Raw genomic sequence first — 20995 nt, forward strand, 5'->3', positions numbered from 1 at the left:
TTACTTTACAAAATAGGGTCACCACACATTTGAAGAGCACCTGAGAGTGCAGGTATGAAAGCAAAGCCCAGGGATCTGGCAGATTGGCAATTATTCCAAGAGGTGGGAAGCTAAGCAAGGGACTGGACAGGGTGCCTCTGCCTGGGAGATACAGTGGCCTCAAGGAAGAGGCCACCTTCCTGGTAGAAAGCAAGCAGAAAGTACTGTATTCATTCTTGCAGCTTAAGTTTGAAAATCGAACACGGTGGAGAAATCTGCAGCAGTCTCTTCCCCCCCCCCTCCCCCCCCCCCCGCCCCAGAGAGAGTCTGGCCAGGGAGGGGGTCCCTCAACGGGCCCTGGGCAGGCCATGCTGTGGCCCTCGGTAGCAGTGACCACCATGACAATGCCAGGAAATTGTCAGTCAAGTTTAATGCATCATAAAGAAGTATAACTACATTGGCATATTTAAGACAAACACTTTTTTTTTCTATGCACACTATCCACTGGACAGTCCCCTTTTCAAAATAACTACTTTTAACAGTTGAAGACAGTTCTTCAGAAATTCTTCACATATTCAACCTTCCACACTTTTCCTTTTTTTTAAATTTGTCTGAGAAGGAAAAAAAAAATCATTAAACCTAAAAACATTTACATTGCAAGCCACTCAGAATGCATAATTAGCATACATTAACCAATGTATAACAACTGTGTTTTACTTAGTTCACTTTGTTCATCAATAAAAGAATATAAAAATCTTGTTCAATCGAGTGTTGTGTATTAAAATAGATTTGTATAGTGCTGCACAGTTTCTCCCGGAGTTGTGAAAATGGTTGAAGGGACTATGTGCTGCCTAGTGATGGGCAACAGAAACAGCCAGTCCCTCATGTGTTTATTTTTTAAATTAAAAACAAAAAAAGCTATTCGGCACCATGTGATATGCTGATATGAGAGACTAGCCTTGTGTCCTGCTCTGGTTGCTTTCCATAAGTACCTGTTGTGCTAATTGATGGGGAACTTAAAAAGACAGAAAAATGGCACTGGGGAGTGTCAGTTGAGAAAACTGAGGTGTCCATCACCACTTTTCCAGGGGCCCTGGGGGCCAGGCAGGACCTTGCAGAATCAGGAAGACCAGCTAGTGAAACAAGCAGGTGAACTGGGATTTTCTCAGGCTAATGCTAAACACTTCCCAAATATGCTAAAATCCAACAAAATGTTAAAAAGGAAGCAAATTTCCAGAAACAAAATCCCCCCAAACCCTTTTAATTTTCCATGCCCTGTCCCTCCCCCAGAAGTCTTAAGTTCGAGTCTCCAGTTTGAGAAATAACCCCTTGAGGCAGTTTTTTTTCCTGTACCGTTTCAGCAGATATTTCTACAAGAAAAAAAAAAAAAAAGAAAAAGAATTTTAAATCATGTTACATACCTTTAACAATAAAAATGCAGTACAAAAAATGTAAAGTTATCTTTTTGGCATATTATCTGTACTGACAAGAAACAAACCCCAGAATATTTATTTGCTTTTTTCTTTAAAAAAGAATCCAAAATGAAAAAAAAGAAAGAAAACCACAAAATAATCTCTTTAAATAATGAAACCCAAACTTTCAAAGATATCCACTGTTATGGTTTATGCTAAACCTTGCACAAAAAATTCCATGAGAAAAATACACTGATAGCAAAATAAGTAAAAAGGACCTGCAAAAGGAGTTTTACAGTTGTATTTTTTAAATACTTCAGAACGCATATACAGAAGCATCAGCATGAAAATACTTCAATATTTTACTGGAAATGCTAACTTCATACAGTTTCTTTATTTAAATATCTTCAATTCCCAAGTCTAATAATACGGAAAAAAATGATCTTTTGTTTCCAAGGCTCTGTGAGTGTCCGTGATGCTGTTCCAGGTCACCTGAATCAATGGGACCAAACTTGTTCCTCTGAAAACAATCCATGTCAAGTCCTAAGTAGCTCAGTTTCTGGTTATCTCACTGAATACCCCACACACAAATAGCTTTCAGCCCAACTACTTCTCTAATACCTTACTAACCCCTTTCTGCTTAGAACAGAAAGCCTGTCTGCCACCACAAAAGGCTATCCCGCTTCCTATTGGCCATGCTTTTCCTGTTCATCCTCAGTCATAAATACATTAAGGCCAACAAAACAAAACAAAATGTCATAAGCACCGAAGGTCTTGGCAAATACAAAACCGCAGCACAACCTGCTCTGTGGGAACCCGCTGCCACAGTGACCTACAAATTGGCCTGACTGGTCTGCAAGTCTCTAAGTGTATCAAAACTGAGATTGCTTCTTCTTGTCTTGGTTCCAGTTTCATCTCTCCTATGCTCACGTGCATAAAGTTTCTCGTCCCCCCTTCCTTAGACCTCGCACAGCCGACTCTTTGTCAGTTGTTACCCTGTGATGGCTGCAAGGCTTTGTGCATGGCAGCGGAGGCAGGGGAGGGTTTGATCCAAGGGATGGATAGCAGGGAGGTGGTGGTGGTCGTCGTCATGGTAACCTGAATCATCTGCTCATTTTGTATCAGTCTAATGAGGGTTTTGAGACGTTCCAGTGATGACTGAGTCCCTTTCTGCTGGGCCAACAGGCTGGTTTTTAGCTCTAAGCACTTCTGTCAAATAAAGAGAAGGGGAGAGAGAAGGAAAGACTGAGAATACATTCAGAGTGGTGTCAAACATCTCTCCAGACATCCTTTGGTGCCTTGAGTGCATATTCTGCTCAAATGAAGAATATTCTCCTTTGGGGAAAGCAAAACCATAGCTTAACAAATGGAGTAACCACCAGTACTGCACACATTGCAGCAGCTGTCTGAGGGAATAACATTCTTCCCTGGTGAAACACACTTGGAGGACATTTCCGACTCCATCCTGTAGACAGCCTGGCAGGAGCGCGTTCTGCACTCCACAGAGATGCCTGGCATGGGAGTGCAATAGCTGCATTACTGAAAATACAGAAGGCACCCCTCAGGTCTCTCACTCTTACCAAAGGACCCTGATAAGTGCTTGATGGGTGAACCTCACCAGGATGCATTTCATATGTGCCACACATTTCAGAGAATAGGAACTGTGAAGATCCATTAATCTCGCTGAACATTATACCAATATTTTTCCGGCAGATAACTTTGCTCCAAGACACAACTGTTACACCACAGCAGTCACAAGAAAGCTTTTGTCCCTCGGGGTAGCCAAACTGCACCCTGTGATCACTTGAAATGTTCCGTACAAACCTCTGTGCAAATGGGCACAAGAGCAGGAGCTAAACAAAGGCATCCCAAATCTTCCATTTCTCCAAAAAGAGATAGGAAGAATCAGTAATTCTCCTTTCCCTTCCCAACCATAGACTGCTGCATCCAGCGCCCCATTCTTCTGTGAGGAACAGACCCAAACCCTGAGTCTGTCTGTGAGATGGAAGGGGACAGTGGTCTCTAATATCTGAAACCTGTTTCCTTTCTCCCAGTGTGCCCAGGATTCTGACCAAACCAATTACTTGTCTGCAGATTGCTCCTCTTTGGCTATGGTCCAGATTGCCCAGGGGTGGGGATTCTCCAGTCCTGGGGAACTGGGAAATGCTCACGTGAAAATAAACTTGTTTGGAAAGCAAATGTGTGGAGCTGCTCAGAGATTGGCTTAGAGATATGAAATTTCAGATTTTTACCATTGCACCTGTCAGGTGTATGAGAGTGTTCTTTTTCATACAAATCTCTGTTAAAATGTCAGAATGAAACTGCTCTGTGCTGAGACACTTTTAATTTATTTTCTCCTTTCAAGTGGATACATTTCCAATAAATATAATCATTGGTTGATATTACCATTTAAATAAGACAGTGTTGCCCACTGAACAAACCTGATTCTGCTTAGGTAGAAATTTTACTGATTTTGATAGCCATGACACACACCTGATAGCTGACAGCTTTTCTTTTTCCAAATTTCTCAGCCCATTGCACTCTCCTACCTACTACATATGCGTGTGGTTCCATTAGTGCTATAAACATGTACAGGGAATATTCCCCAGAGTGATGTCTTTTAATAAGTTACTGCTTTTTCTTCCACTCTGTTTTATGTGATAAATATTTTAACATGCCTCCTCTGAATAACTGGAGTGGTAAAACAAGCAGTGACCAGTTACTCCTGCAGCTGCCACTTTGATTTTTCCAGTAAGGAAGTGTCAAATATTTATTGAGACTGCCATGCAAACTAACAGCTACCTCTTAGGAGGGAGGTAGCCCCAAATCAGTTCCTTCAGCCATGAAGGGTAGGAATTATGGCTTTGAATTCAGCCCATTCAGCCAGAATGGCACAATATGTGTGGGAGACACCTCCAGACAACAGACAACATCTAGTTTTGAAGTAAGTTTGGAGAGACAAAATACTTGTGAATCCATTTCCAGTCATGGAAAGATGTTACAACATTCAGTAAAGATGGTTATTTCTACTTAATATAAAGTATTATATTTATTATATTATATAAATATAAAGAGGTTTGAACTAATGGACAAGCAGCTACCAGCAGAGGACACACTTGTGACTAAACTTTTCACCTAGAGGATGGAAGTGCCTTGAAGTCATTGGGTAGCTCAGAGCTATGGATGCAACTACAAGGAAGACAGCCATGGCTATTTGGGAAGTTTTGTTTGTGTGTGTGCCACAGGAATTCAAGTGATCTCTCCTCCTCAAGCCGCTCCAGAGTGGCTTGCTTTTGTGCATAAAGGAAATGCACATGTACTTCCTCAGAGAGAAACACATTCATACTTGAAAATCTATAGCTTGGGAGCTTGAATAATTTTCTAGCCATAAAATACCATTTTTTGGGGGGCTTAAATTCTTTATAAACATCTCTTCAGGAGACTGTGTCCCCAGTCAGGTGTCTTACCTTCATTGCATTGTTGAGAAGTCGATCTTTTTCTTCTAACTGTCTATGCTCACTCTTCAGCTCACTGCTTCTCTTTAGCAACTTTCGCTTCTCTTCTTCTTTGACTGTGGAACAGTAAGGTTAAGGATGCAGAGGTTAAGAAAAGGACATAATGTGCACTTGAGGATAGAAAGCAGAAGCCGGTATTTTGCATTGTGAGTTTTGTCAGCAGGTACAGCCACAGAAATCTGGAGTTTCTGCTTGCAGGCATTTCTTCACAAAAAGGGTGGTCGGGCATTGGAAGGGGCTGCCCAGGGAGGCGGTGGAGTCCTCATCCCTGGAGGTGTCCATGGAATGGCTGGACATGGTACTCAGTGCTCTGGGCTGGTTGACAAGGTGGGATCAATTACCGGTTGGACTCAATGAACTTGGAGGTCTTTTCCAACCTAAATGTTTCTGGGATTCTATGCATGTGTCTATGTCAACGGTTAGCACACAGGAGGACAACCCAAAAGCTACAGTGCACCTTTAGGATTAATTAAAATTCATCCTTAGACCACATGTGATCCTGGAGGTCTCCAAGAAAGAGGTGAATGGTATTTAGAAGAGGCCAGCCCCTCTTGGGGCGTGAATGGCAATAGTGACTCTGGCAGAAAAGCACAATTGTAACTGTGCCAGACCTCCGTAAAGCTCCTTACAAATATGATCTAATGCCCCAAACAGCATTATTGTAAGAGTGCATCAGGGAACCAAAAAAGAATAATGCTCAATGCACAGCTGTCAAACAGCATATGACCCTAGTAGCTGCCATAAAAATAATACTGAAACAGTTAGAAGCTGGTATTGCTGTGGTGTCTGAGACACTAGTCTGGCAGTGTGCTACACACCCGATTACGTGGCTCTGCTTAGCTTGACTGTGCCTCACAAACAATGATGCTGCCTCAAAATCTTGTTTCCAGCCCTGTTCCAGAGAAGGCACCACTTTGATGACAGCTTCCTCCAGAGAATGAAGTTCCTGAGAGATCACTCCCAACTTCCTTACAGGAAGAAGATGGCAAAGGAGCAGACCAAAGGGAATGGGAGAGAAAAAGTCTGCTCTCCCCAGTCACTTACGGCCCTATGACCTATACCATCAGACCTGGCATCATTATAACATCACCTTGATATTTCTGCTAAGAAGGACTCAAATGACATTGCCCATCATGAGCAGGGAATCCCTTGTCAGTGGCTGAGTTAACCCCTACCTGTTTTATGAGTAACATAGGAGTGAACAATAGCCAGAGTTCCAGTCCATGGCACATTGTCATCTTTCTTTAACACCTATAAGCCCAGGAAACAATAAATGGTTAGGATTCCAAAAAACACACATTAATGTTTGCTCCAGCCTTACAGTGCGGCAGGACCAGAACTTGCGTCCTTGTCTCAGAACATAAAAGTGATCTCAAGGCTAAGCACAAGGAACTCTGTGGCACAGAATCTACACTTTAGTGACACCTTAGTGTTTTAGTAATTTTCTTCTTGCTTGTGCAATCAGCATTATTCACTGCAACTAGAAAGATTAGCATATAACTAACAGATTATGCTAACAGATTAGCATAACTGTGATGGACAGTTGTGTGTAACAAACATGATTTAAAGAAAAGGAAGTTTTCTCCTCACACCTTTCAGATCCACTGGTGAACAGTGTCTCCTTCTGACACTGCCTCTGTCATCTCTAAGATTTACATTCTTTGTCTGGCTACATGCTAGTGGTGTTACTGTAAAGAAAGGAGCCGAAAGAACTGAAGAGACATTTTAAGAGGACAATTCTTAGCAATTTTAGGCAAGCTACAGCACTCTGTGTATATTCTAACTCTAGGATGATGAAAATACCAGAAATAAATACTGCTAACTCCACTAAAACCCTCTCAGTATTTCTTTATCTAATGTAGTCCACTGAGCTATGACCATAGGTTAGATTAGTTTAGGGGTACACAAATTTGAGGTGTCTCCCATTTTCCCTTCTTGGTATTCCATGCTCCATCTAGCTTACCTTCTGTTGGCACTTTGGGCAGACCCAGACCCCTTTGGGGGCAGTTTTGAGGGGTGGGTCCAAGCAGTTGAGGTGATATGCTCTAGGACATGTGCCACAGGGCTGCAAGTTAACTCCATGCTTGCAAGCAGCGCAGTGTTCATCGTGGTGAATCTCGTTCTGCAAGAGAAGGATGCCCTGGGTAAAGTCAATCCATTGAGAACATCTCTCTATACAGCATTCAAAGCCTCTACTGCAGCAGACAGAGTCCTTCAAACATGAAATCTAATTGTCAAAAGGACCCTGACAGACATAGAAGATAGAAATAATAGATGTATGATAGCAACAAACAACAAAAAAGCCAGAAGCAAGTTCCATAAATTGAAACAGAAACATAAAACCCAACTAATGAAACACAGGAGAGAGTCAACTAATATAGCCAGTTTGTGACACAGGAATTATTTCATTTTTTTCTTTCCCAGTGTGTTACTACAACACATGTATCCCCGTGCATGGCTCTATCTTGAGTCAGAGTTAATGTGGGGATCACTTGTCCTTCATGCCCTAAGCAGAAGGAAGCAAGCAAGAAAAGGGTTCTGGGGAAAAAGCACAGTTCCATGTTTCATGCCCATTGCCTCAAAGGGTAGCTGGGGAAACAGGAGGCTGGAGCACACCCTTAGGCTATGTACCCTCTTTTGCGAACTCCTCTGGCCTCTTTCTCCCTGGTACTAATTGTTCTCTGCTCAGGCTTGCTGACAACCTTTCTCCAACAAGACTGATTAGTGCTTTGTCTGAAGCAATTCATTACATGAACTAAGACTCATCAACAAAGTTACAATGTCATGTAGTAGATTGCTATGCTAATCTGGTGGCAACATTAATTACTCTTTTTATAATTAAGTGCATTTTAATAAAGGAGACATGATTTTGAAACTCTCATGGCTTGTGAATCATTATAAAAAATCAAAAATTTCCTGCTGGTTTCCCAGGAAGGAGAATAGTAATTTTATATGTTTTTTAATTCCAAAAGAATATTTTCATCTTTAGGAGTAGTAATTAAAAAGTTTCATGGCTTGTATCTTGAATTCTGAACCAGTCCTGTCAAAAAATCACTCTCTAAAATGTTACTCTTTAGACTACCTGCTCAAAGGATCTTAATTTTAACCTCAATGTAAGGAGATTTAATCTTTACAAACTAGAATAGTTACTCATTTTTCTTATAAAATTTTCATTAAACCCACAAATCTGGACTAGTAATTTTTCAGTCAGTGGAATCAACAAAGGGACTAAACTCAAGCCTTGCATGTGAAAGCCCAAGAGTTCATCTCTGAAATTCTAGCCTAGGGACGCTAAGATTTAGTTAAGTGGGAAAAGAGAATACTGCAATTAGGTACCTTGAAAGTGACTACAATAATCAGAAGCAAGCACTGAATACACAGTGATGAGAAAGATACTTGCTAATACATAAACTTTGCCACACATACCTTCCAGAATGGATCCTCATTTGCTAGCATATAAAAGAAGGGCAGAAAACAGATTAGTGGAAAATACATTGCTGCAGCGGTTGCTAGTTCTCAGCTATAGGAGTAATTTTAGTCAAGATGTGGCATAGGAGATCAGGACATTGCCAAAATTAATGCTGGCAGGAAAGAATGTAACAGCAAGCATTAGCATTTGAGAATTAAAAATGCACATTTGCAAGAATCCCATGTCCAAAGGTCTGATGCTAAAAGGTCATGGTATTTGAAATTTTCAGAAATTTTCATGCAGAACTCCTCTCCACATGCCAGTAGTCAAAAAGTCCTCCTAGAGGACCTCAGTGTTCTGGGTGTTGAAAAGGCTGGCCCTGAACATAATGTGGAGTATTAAATAGGTGCCTCTGACTAATCATTAAACACAGGTTTAAATGTTGAGCTGATTCCTGAACAAAATGGTCAGCTCTTTGTGGGAGTGAGCCTGATGGTATCATCAACTCCTTCTCATCAAACAGCTGCCGCCCAGAACACCAGTGACCTTTGGATGAATGAATCTGTAGTGATTGTATTCACAACCTGATATGAACAAGAACCAACAGAGCTTGCTGGAAAGCAGGCCAAGCCTTCCATAAAAAAAAAAAAATTGTGGAATTCAACACACTTTGGTCCAAAAATAAAAAGCCAGAAAACATTAAGAGCTTTATGGGAACTGCACAGTTGGTTGTAATTTTTGCTGCTGATTTCATAGAATCACAGAATATCCTAAGCTGGAAGGGACCGATCAGGATCATGGAGTCCAGCTCCTGGCCCTGCACAGACACCTCAACAATACCACCCTGTGCCTGAGAACGTTGTCCAAAATCTCCTGGAGCTGTGGCAGCCTTGGGGCTGTGACCATTCCCTGGGGAGCCTGTCCAGTGCGCCACCACCATCTGGGGGAAGAGCCTTTTCTTGATATCCAGTCTAAACCTCCCCTGACACAGCTCCAGCTGTTCCCTTGGGTCCTTGCAAGGGGCTGGAGCACACTGTCCCAGTGAAAAATGCTTAATGGACAGGCCTTTCTTTGGGTTAAAGTGGAGACAACCAAACTGATATTTCTCTGTTGTCCTCCTTCATTTCCCTCTCTCATCAGAATGGGAATATAGCTGTCCCATTGTGATCCCTCATATCAGACCCACCTGGAAGTCCCCTGCCGTTGGTTTTACACACTGATGTGTGCATACATGTGAAGATGTACACATGAGTAGGCCTCACACACATGTAGGAAGAGGAACTTGAGAATAAAGAAACAGCTTTCCCTAACCTGGACCACAGGCTGTAAATCTCTGTGATCTTTGCTAACAGTGCACAGTGCTGCCATTCCTGCAGAGTGCAAGAACAGGGCAAGAACTGAGTAAACCTTTCTATTCCTGAACCATCCTTCTCATGCTGGCATTTTATGTGCTTCCCCAACCCTGAGCTTGCACACTCATTTTTATATTTAACAGTCTTTGACAGATTTTTTTCTTCCATAAATTTCTCTAGTTTTCCCAAGAATCGTAGTATACTTTGGCAATGAGTTCTAGAAATAATCACACTTAAAAAATCTGTAGATGTTACTTCATATCCAAAAATACACACCCAAATATCCACCACTATATGACATCACGATTACTCAGGGGATATAAATGTTACTCAAATAAACAGAGGCTTCATAATTGATGAGTCTTTTGTACAAATGATATATGTCAGAAGATGTGACCTCATTTCAGATAAGACATTTTCATATAAATGAATCCTGATTAATTGACATTTTGAACAAAATTTACAAGAATTGTCCTCTTCTGTATTTCCAGAAATGACAGTTGTTTCCTGGACATCATGGGGATTTTTTTCTAGTTTGTTTATTTGTCTTTTCAGCTCACTTTTGCTACAGAGTTTTAAACTTCTTTAAACATGTCCCCTTCCCTCTTCTACTTGCTGAAAAATTAAACTGAAGACAATATTTTTAAAGAAGCACTTTATAAGAGAAGGGGTAGCCATCTCTGCACTGAAGCTGGAGAACGACATCACTGCAGAGCCAAACAATCTGGGACAGCACCTGCCTTCAGCTCAGAGCTTGCACAACATCCAGCAAAACAGTGCTGGTGCCAAAAAAACCCTTGCTGAGGTGGGGAATTCTGCTATAAAGAAGTCCATCTTAACATTCTTAGAATATGCAGAACTACAGCACATGTTCTGGATCCTGGAAAAAGCAAAGATAGAGGACTCAAAGAGGAATTAATGATTAAGGCGAGAGGTTGCTGATTTCCAGGAAGCTCTGAGACAGCTGAATCAGTAGAACTCTGTCACTTGCCTGCTTCCTTGCAAATAAAATGGGAAACATGTCACAAAAGGAATGTCTGGGATATCAGACCCTAACTTAAACCCACCAAGGGGCTGGCAGCACAGCTTGCTGCATTGTTATGCCATTCTGTCCCGGTTTCTCACATGTGTTTACATGGGAAAAACAAGTGCTATTATAAGACAAAGAATAAATTACAAATTTAATTTTGAAGATAAAACTAAGCCAGGAATAATGTTATTTCCACTGGGGCTCACATGAGCCTGGCCTCCTGCTAAGAGGCATGCTATCATAACTGTTTCCTGTAATAACCTCTCCTGTCCTCTGAGACCAAACGCATTAGAGGCATATGGTAAGTAGGCCAAGTGTCTGCATCTGGCACATGAAGTTTTGAAGGTAGAGAGAAGCACTGCTGCTTTTCAGTCAGTGCTCCTGTGGTGCAGGAAGTCAAGGCAGAGGCAGAATGGTGAATCTCAAGCACTAAATATGACACTTGACAGCGAGATCAAGCAAATACTGAAAAACTGTCAAAACTCCATGTCTCAATTATAATTACCCCTGTAAATGCTCCTAATACTGAAATAATATTTAACTTAGAAAAAGTTCTGTCTTCCCTTACCTCTAATGAACCTCAGTAGAGAGTAAGTTATAAAGGCAAAACAAGGACAAGGACAGAATCAAATTTCTTTACTAGCTTTGTTTTCTTTTCTGAAATACAACTCAAGCTTCTCACTTTCTTCCCTAAAATACTACCTGGGCCTTGTCTGGAGAATTAAACTATACTCAGCATTCTCTGTGTTTCATCTCACATGTCCCAACTCTTTGTCTTCTGTGTGTTGCACATTTTTTCCTGAAATGCACTTCTTCCCATGAGTTAATCATCAGCATCCCCAAACAGCTCCTCTGACTTGTTAATTCTCAAGACATTTACCATTAAATTTTTTAGATTTGAAGTTCTTATAAATACAAGACTGGAAGGCATCTTCAAGGTCATCAGGTCTAGATTTATGGCTCCACCTCTTGGAATCAGAAAAACTGTGGTTTTCAGTACTTGTTATTGAAGCAAAAGGTGTGGGAAATTTCTAGGACTTGAGGATGGAGAGCAGTTTCTTAAAGCTGGTGGAAAGAGGCAAATGATAAGCCTAAAATAGTAATTATTTTTCCATATATATTTTTAAGCACTTGGGGTTGGCAACACTCTTCCATAAGTTCTCTCACTGCATGGTGCTTAAAGTGCCAGAGATCAGATTTTCCACTGATTGCAGAGGCTTTGGATCCGTTTCTACACAATTGTGACCTTTAGCCTTATCTTTCCATTGTTCTTGCAGGAAAACAATCTATTTTCACTTCATACTAAAAAATGCAGGGACATTGCACAAAGTAATGTCCTATGGTATCCTAACAGTAACTCATATGAAATCCTACGAATAAATTTTTAACATGTCATTAGAACAGTAGTATATCCATTTAAAAATACACTTACCTCTCGTTGAAAGGAACAAGGGGTTATTCAAACAATTCGATGCAAGGCGTTTCCGCTACAAGGGAAAAGAAACCAACCCCCATGTCATTGCAAAGTGCTCTGGTTGTCTCTTACATTTCAGATTAACAATCTCCATGGGCTTCCCTCATACTTAACCAGCTCTCCAAAAGCTACTTAGACTGACCACTGACACAGACAGACAAACAGTTGCATGATTTACCTTTCTAACAAGTTCTTCATAGAGTGGTTTATTGTGCATTAGATTTTATTAAGAAGAGAGAAATACAAATTGCAAATCTTATTGATGGGGTTACAGGATATGCTGCATGGGCTGGTAAGAGCAAGGCTACAGCAAAACTAACTCCAAGCCCAAAAGTGTCCATAAGGGAAAATTGTTGCTGTGAGATGACATCTTTATTTACATATCTAGAAATGGTGATAGATTTCTCACCTGCAGGAAAAACGTTGCTACCTTTGTGACACCTGCCTACAGTTCAGAGGAACATACTGCATTTGCAAGCAATGAGTGAGGCCCTTAGCAAAATATTTGCCTTTCAGAAGTGAATGTGCAGGATCTTGAGGAGCTGGCAGTGATTTCAATCTGCTGAGATAACCAAACTTACAAACACAGAGCACCACAAATCTGTCTGAGATATTTAACTCATCTAACACAGCCCATGGCCAGCCTTGTCTGATGGCACAAGCTGCGGTCAGTAGCAAGCCAGGCTTCATTAATAGTCTAGACAACCCTGAATTGTTCCTGTAAGCCATCCAATACTTGTTCAGCAGGATTGGAAACAGCACCATTTTCCTCCATTAGATGTTGTTAGATTCTGCTTGGAAGAAAATTAGAGGGGTTTTGCTAATAAATAATTTATTCTGCGGTGAGAAAACTATTCTCTTATAGATGGGTGCCTGCTAGGCTGTTAATAAATTTTGAATAGATGTTTCTTTCTTCAAAAAATAACCAGCCCGAAATGTAACCCTTTCTTACGAAAAAAAAAAAGGCTACTGAGAGTAGGAAAATAAAACGGTATCTCATTTTTTTAAGAACAAAGCTTTGAAAAGAAAAAGCACACCATTCAAGTGAAGACATAAGACCATGATCCCATTTTTGCAATCAAAGTTAGTATCACCACTACAAATGCTGAGCTCCTGCCATTTTGAGGGGTGTTGGCAAATAAAAAGACTAATTTATATGCAATTTCAATTTAAACAATCATGAATTAAAGATCATTCAGTAGACTAAATTAAAGTGCACCAAAATGCCTGAAATGCCACAAATACCTCAACTCACTGATTAGCAAATCAGTCTGAGCAGCTAATTGATCAGAGAAAAACCATCTGCCTCCATTTTACTTAAATGACATTCCCCATGGTCAGTACTTAATGACAGCTCCTAATGAGGACACAGCTGATCAGCCACAGGACTCTTTCACAGACATTTCTTTCTCCATGCCATCCTTCATTTCAGCATATGCTTTTGAGAATAGATATGATGAGAAGTATGAACTAGGGGTGCAGCAGACCTAGGCCATCCTGTCTTCCACCTCTGCTCCAGAGTAACTGAGTTTGTCACAAACATCAGTCTGGCTACAGCCACAAAACTCTGCTGCAAGTATTTTAATAATCAGGACAAAAAGGTCTAAGGCACTACATATTTGATGCTAGCAAGGCTAAAGTTCCTACTATGTTAAATACTGAGTGTATAGACATCAGTATTTGCACTAAAGAAAATAGCTGAGGAATTCTGAAGAACTCAAGTGCCTAGAGCTGCTCTGGAGTATAGAAATCTCCAATGCTTTCAAAAAAAAGAACAATCAAGCGACTCAGCAGTTTGACTGCAGCAGTGAGCTTCTTCTTAGCCTCACGTGTTTGCTATCTGCCAACAAAGACAGAAATCTGAAATGCTGGCATACCAAAAATTCACTTGGGCCTAAATAAAGAACAATCCCTTTCTTTAGGCTTAAAGAACTCAGAACACAGAGAAATGTTATTGCTTAAATGGAGAGCTGGCTGCAACTGAGTTTCATTTCAGTAGAAAGTTCAGACAGTAAACATAAACTGTGCTGAAATTTTAAAGGTGAAATTTTAATTAGCTGAATAAATGCATATATGTTTGTTTAGAAACAAAGAAAAAAATTTCAGAAAAAGTTGAGCCTATTTATATCCTGCTTTTACACCAAGTTTGCAATCCTGTATTGTGCAGGACCAAAATCTGATACCACTATAAATGCAACAGTGTAAGTGTACCAGAAAACAGAGATTATCCAGAGCATTTTATTTTTAGTTATGCATTATTATATTTATTATGCTGACTTCTATACTCCTGCAGAGCACACTGATTCTTAAACCAACGCACCCCTTTTATGAATGTCACTAGAAAAAAAGCAAAGTTCTCCATTTATTATTTGGCACACAGGAAAAGAGAATTAGCAATGCACATTTGAATATAATGCTTCTGTTCTCCAGTTATAATCTAAAGGGACTGCCTTTGTAGGTAAAAGAGTAATTAGGTCCCATATTAATTTAGTCCTTTTGGCCTTTATTAAAACTAAGATGAATTCTAGTTTGGAGCAATTGATGTTGTAGGGTGAAAACCTGTTGCATAGTTACTGAGATGAGATCTTTTCTTTCTTTTCTACATCAGTATCTCTTTACAAGTAACTATGGTTCTGCATTCATATATATTTTTGTAGTAAGAAACACTTAGACCTTTTATTGACATGAAATAGAACCATAGTAAACAAAGTGAATGATAAAGTACCTCTGTTTCCAAGAGTCCACTGTAGGCTGGATTTGCTGTGCTTCTTCTCTTTCTTTCCTGACGCTTGCTCTGGATTTCTGTAACCATGGAAAGGAACATGAACTGTATATTTCTCATTCATCAGGGAAAAATGTAGATATAACTTGTTAAGCAAGATGATCTTACCCTCAGCCCCTTGAGCTTTGTGTTCAGTTTCAGTTTCTAAAGTGTAATTGGGTTGCATTAGCATTGATATTTGCTGCAGTTCAAGGTTTGACATTAATAAGCTTTTCCTTGTGATATTCAGAACACAGGCATTTTTTATTTTTTCCTTCCTTCAAGGTAGACTTCGGTTGCCCTATAAGATTTTCATTATGATCCCTTCAGACATATTCAGCAAGCATCATCAGAGAGCCTTCAAAGTACTCTCAATGTCTGCTGTTAACAAAAAGGAAGCATTTAAAGCACTTAAGCCTTTAGTTCATATCATATGAAAGCACAGAGAACCTTCTAAATTCAATTTACATTACTTTTCCTCCATGGAGGCTAGAAAAAACATAGTTGAAATGGCAGAGCTTGATTCAGTTCTAACCAGAGTGTGATGATTTATCCACCCAGAAGCATACAACTTCATAATCCTGAGCATGCAAAATGTCATTACGAGCCATATGTGTATATATGTGTCACTGCAAACACCAGCACACAGATGGGCTCTTTGGACTGCAGCCCATTTCTCCCTTCCACTAAACTTCTACAACTCCCTTCCACTAAATGGTGACACCTATTGAAGATGGCACATGCTGACGACTGTGTTTAGCAACCACTAGCCATGTGCACAAGTCTGTAGAGACAGAGAGAGGGAGCAGATTACTTGGCCACAGAAATCTGTAGGTTTAATGCTACTTTGATCTGAGCTAGGATTTTGTTTACGTCATATGGAATTTCTTTTTCCATCTCTTGATGCCAGTTCAGAATGCTGAGATTATTACAAGCATAGAACCTATTATTTTGATTATAAACCCCAGACACACTTTAGAAAGGAGAGCCACACAGCATCCATCCCATGACATCAAGTGTGTGCTCTATTCCAAAATATTTCCTTTGTGAATATTGTAAGGTAAAGTTTAGACTCTGCGCTGAGGTACCAGAGCGATCTTGTTAGTCTAAATGCCCCCACGGTGGTGATACCTCTGTTCTGTCTTGCTCTATCTCAGAAGGAGAGGAATTGGCAGGAGCATGTTCCTCAGCCCAGAGGCCCCAGAACACACCCAAGAGAAACGAAGGGCACCATCTGATTATGCAGGAGGTCTGGTGTCTTTCCTCAATGTCTGAACTAAAGAGGTCTATTTCAGAACACCTGCAGCACCAGTCTTCAGGGTATTGAGCAAGATCTCCCGCCTGTAATCCAACAGTAAGATACAGCTGAGCTTTCAAGGTGTTTATGATACTCAGGAACTGGATTCCCAACACTTAGTTCTGGTTGCCAGCATGCTTTTCAAGTGTTGATCATTCCCACATACCATTTTAAGCATTGCTACAATACAAGGGCGTCAGTGTTGTTGGTTGTGTCTTGGACACAGTGTCCGTAGAGATGAGGCCAACACTTTGCATGGATTTTGTACTGGCCTAACTTCTAAGATATGGATTTAAAACTTCCTTCACAAGAGACTATTGGCTAAGTCGCTGTTCTTGGAGTGATGGTTGCATCAGAAGGAAACTAGATGGACAAGAAAAACAGGAGAGCAACTACTATCTGGGTTTTCCTATGGCACAGGGACATGTCACCTCTCATGTTCAGAAGGTGTCTTCTCCTAGGGCAGTTCAAATAGCACAGGCAGACCTGTATTCACAGTGTGACACAACCTGTCACATGCTGCCATGTGACTCAAAGGGCTGCAGAGAATCTCACCACCAAGAAAAGTGTGATCCAAAGCTGCACTGCAATGTGAGATAAATGCCTCGGCTGTAACCACTGTAACATCATGTTAACATCCTCCATGCTATGCAGATTCCAAAACACAGGATCTTGTCTGGAAAACAGTTCTGTCCTACTGCGAAAGTATTTCCTATTAAATGCTCATGTGTCTATGCTGAAATATCCATCCCAAAGCTCCCAGGGAGCATCTAAAGGGAATCATGCCTCAGCAGCAGCAGCAGGGTGAGTGCTACACACAGATCCAGTGGCCTGTCAAAGCCACAGAAGAGAGATGGTTGTTCTTGATGTCAGTGTCAGTTCTTACAACAGAAATGCTCTCAAGGCCCAAAGGTAACAGAGACGTCACAACTGAGGAACCTTGGTGCAGCCATAAAAGAGAGGAAGTGGCTCTTGGCTGACTCTTTCTTTTGGTCTCAGCAGTGTGAGCTAGAGCTGCAGCTCTTGCAGCCAGGCTCATGACCCCAGGCAGTGAATTCAGCGCTTGCAGCACCTCAGCACAGCCATGGCAGTGCAGAGAAAAAACTGGAGTTAGGGCAGGCTTGGTCTTCCAGAAGTGATCACAGGGATACAAGATTGTGACTTTCAATGGCCCAGAAAAAGAAACAAAGAATTAAATACAGCAGAGTTTTCTTTGCATGCAACTGGGCCAAGCATCTCATAAAAGGACAGAGATGGATCTGTTACTCTCTGCCCTTCTTGGTCCCAAGTTAAAGAGAAAATTTCTTTGGTACATGCTGTCATCAAGGCAACAGAAAGTATCTGATGGGGTCTGAATCACACATATGGCAGATACCTGGAATGTAGCTTTGGAAGAGGCATTGATATGGTACAGAGATAAAGGCAGGCTGGCTGGCTGTGAGGAAAAGTAACAGCAGTGGGAATAGACGGAAATGAAGAGAGAGAGTAATGAACTGAAACAGCTTGAGATGTACACCACCCAATGCAGCCATCAGGGAGGGAGAGCACTTTCTTTATGGAAACAAAAATACCATGCATCTATGTACATCTAGAGTGGTTCTGTCAATAATTACACCTAGACAGAGCAAAAGCATATACTGGTGTGCTATTTTTTGTTACGTGTTACTTCTCCTAAAAAAGTATTGTGTACCTTTCAGAACAGGTTGCAATAAAGTTAAATTAAATTTGTTTCAATTTATTAAATCATAAATATTCCAGTAATCTAGATAGACCAAGATATGCATTTTTAGAATGACCTGAACTAAAGGTCCTTCTTTTAAAGTTTTGCTTTCTAACTACCTTTTTTTAACGCAATTGTAATGCTAGAAGGTGTTCTAACAGCCTAGAGAAAGATTCAATATGTTACAACCATGCACTGCATCACAGAATTGAGCTATCTTACTCCTTCATTTATTAATGTCCTAGGTTACAATGTAAGATGTAACCAAAAGCATGCATTCTATTATCATCTTCACAAGCTGTTAAAGCAGGTGAGGCAGTGTTTGTTATCTCCTACCATGACTCATCCCTGATAACTCCCTCTGGGAGCTATCTCTGTTTAATGGGCAATCAAGGACCCACATGACCCACAGAATTACATCAGCCCATTGTGAGATGCTCCACTCAGGGGGAGGAGCCAAGCATTCCCACCTGGATATAGTCTGGGGTTTGGAACAGCACAAGCAGCCCTTTCCTATGGGACCTTCAGAGGACAAGAGCTACACTACTGGACCTTCAGGTGAAGACCAGACCATTCTACAGGATCACTGCTTCAACAGGCCCACTTCATCTGGACTGCTACCACCACCCTGACTAGGACCTAGGATACACCCTGACAACCTGTGTGTCAGGTTGTATCCGGATTCTGTCAGTGTTCTTATACTATTGCATTTATTTTAATTTTCCTATATAAGTTATAATTCTGACTTGTGATCTCCCACTGGTTTGTTTTCAAACTAGCACAATTAATTAAAAAAATAGAAACCAAACAGGAAAAATTAAACTGTAATACATTTGACAAAGATGAATGAATTTGAAGATAGTTTCATGTTGGAGGCCAAACTCCAATGAGCTGCTGCCTTCACCAATAAAAACTCTGCATGGTCATTCTATGAGGCCCATGATAGCAATTTATCTTCAGGGAAAGCTGTACCTTGTAGACTGTCAGTCAGTGGAAGCACCTGTGTTCATTTACTGGTAAAGATGCCTCACACTCTCTGCAGAAAAGAGTTCTTTTCCCAGGCAGGGAATGCTCCTGTGGAGGTTAGGTGGGAAGGCTTCTAGGCAGATAGAGAAATCCATATAGAAGTGGATCACAGCCCTTCACCAAAAAATTAATGAATAAAATGAAGAAAAACAGTAACACTTTAAATTAATGATACCAAATGAATAAGCTTTTAATGACCCAAGTTAAATTCCAAAAATGTCAAATTGAGAAATACATTAGAAGTATTAAAATAAACTGAACTGTGTAACAACCACTGCTTCCTGATAAATAGCAGTGACTGATAACTGTAAACATGACAGAGCAGTAAAATAATAACCTTTAGTATGTGAAAGTTATAAGGGCATTTTTGACAGTTGTAATCACCAATTCTGATAAAGAAATACCCTTTCCATAGTAAATAGCTCTTGGTTGGAACCATCTATTTAATGCTAGTAGGAATATAGAAAGTGAAATTGTCTTCAAGAATTGATTCTGCGTGATGAGTGTTGTAGCAGTTTGGTTTAAAATGTGCATTTCCACACCTGATGTAGAACAAAGTGGAGCACTGCTTGGCATTTTGAATATAAGCAATAAATCCATACAAACAATTTATTAGTTCCAATAAAACCAAAGGGTATAGAATTATTCAAAATTAAGTCCACTCTGTTGTAAGCATAATTTGTTCTTCAGGATAATTTCAAATGTTGTCCTATTTTCCTTAGACAGAGAAAACAAGAACCAGTCATCATTTGCACTTTTTGGGTTAGAAATCTTCTCCCCAGATTGTTGTAGCTTTTTTATTTCCATTTCAACCCATTACCATTAAGGGATTAAAAATGATGAAGGCTTAAAATTTCTTTAAACTGCTTTCAAATTCTCAGTCATTGGGACATTAAATGATTTTCTAAAATGCAAATTTAAAGATGAAAAACACTGAAAAATGGCAACAAGACCCACAGGAAACCTGCTGCATATACTGAGGAGACATTACAATTCAGATGTATTTTCTCACTAATTCACAACTTGTCTTAAAACCAAGGAACTGGAAATCTTAGTAAAAAGAAATCAAGCTAAAAATGGTAGATACCTTTTGAGACAGCAAGGTAGCTAAGCATGTTCCTAAGTCTACAGCACATAAAACTTAATGCACTGGAAATTCCTAAGTATTTTACTGGCTATGGTCTATGGGATGGGTGGTTAATATCAGTTGCCATTAACACTTTTTGTGATCAAGACTCACTGTCACCTGACACAGATACCAGCTTTCTCTCCTTTTACTGGTGGAATCACACCAACTTGTCGCGGCTGAGCTTGTAACTAAAACCATCAGGGTACAGACCTTTTCTTAAAAATATCTTCATCATCTCTGTCCATGAGAACTATTCTGCCACCCCAGCTTGTCTCACATCACTGGCAGATTTGCTAAACACACTCCTTTTCCCCCTCTCATCTATGACTTCAGAACAACAGAGCTGAGGCAAAGAAAGATACAAATCTGCTAACTTTTGCAAGCTATTTTTGGAAGGTTGGAGAAGGAAACTGAAAACTATGTAATACTGCATTTAGCTTACGTGCAATATTTGTTTGAAGTCAAATTCAGGAGCCTGGGAAGGCATGCTAGAGGCTCTCACGCAAACACAGGATTAGATGGGAAGATTGTTAAGTTTTTGGCTAAGTGGGGGAAATGGAGGGAAGGAATTCCTTGTGAGAAGTAGTCTTAAGTAAGTAAAATCTTATTAAACAAATGCCAGATTTTCACCATACTTTACACATTATTCTGTGCACCTCTAGAGATGACAGACAATCAACTCAGAAACTGGAAGTCCATCTCACATGGGAGAGAGCAGGGGGCACTTGCTGCGTATCTGGGCAAACATCTTTGAACCTCAGAGATCCATCAACCAGATCAGTGGTGGTCAGAGCCTTTGCAGGGTATTTGTTTCCCTATTTCCTCCAGTTATTAATGTCTTTTAAAGGACCATGATGACTGAGTGAGTCCAAATACCAGCCTGTGCCAAGC

General features: G+C 40.4%; 1 protein-coding gene across 7 annotated transcripts in view; it reads right to left on the reverse strand.

Annotated features, from left to right (window-relative positions):
• Positions 1 to 390: 390 nt before the first annotated feature.
• PHF21B (PHD finger protein 21B) overlaps positions 391 to 20995 on the reverse strand; it is a 175610-nt gene continuing 155005 nt past the window's right edge. For all 7 annotated transcript variants that reach the window (XM_032106827.1, XM_032106824.1, XM_032106822.1 and 4 more), the window contains 7 exons: positions 14897 to 14973; positions 12130 to 12184; positions 8333 to 8355; positions 6870 to 7028; positions 6082 to 6157; positions 4859 to 4962; positions 391 to 2600 (listed from right to left, as the gene is read on the reverse strand). In XM_032106827.1, coding sequence (XP_031962718.1) covers positions 2376 to 2600; positions 4859 to 4962; positions 6082 to 6157; positions 6870 to 7028; positions 8333 to 8355; positions 12130 to 12184; positions 14897 to 14973 — 719 coding nt within the window. In that variant the 3' untranslated portion in view covers positions 391 to 2375. The remainder of the gene's footprint in view (positions 2601 to 4858; positions 4963 to 6081; positions 6158 to 6869; positions 7029 to 8332; positions 8356 to 12129; positions 12185 to 14896; positions 14974 to 20995) is intronic.

Source organism: Corvus moneduloides, chromosome 4 (assembly GCF_009650955.1).
Source record: "Corvus moneduloides isolate bCorMon1 chromosome 4, bCorMon1.pri, whole genome shotgun sequence".
Classification (NCBI taxonomy): Eukaryota; Metazoa; Chordata; class Aves; order Passeriformes; family Corvidae; genus Corvus; species Corvus moneduloides.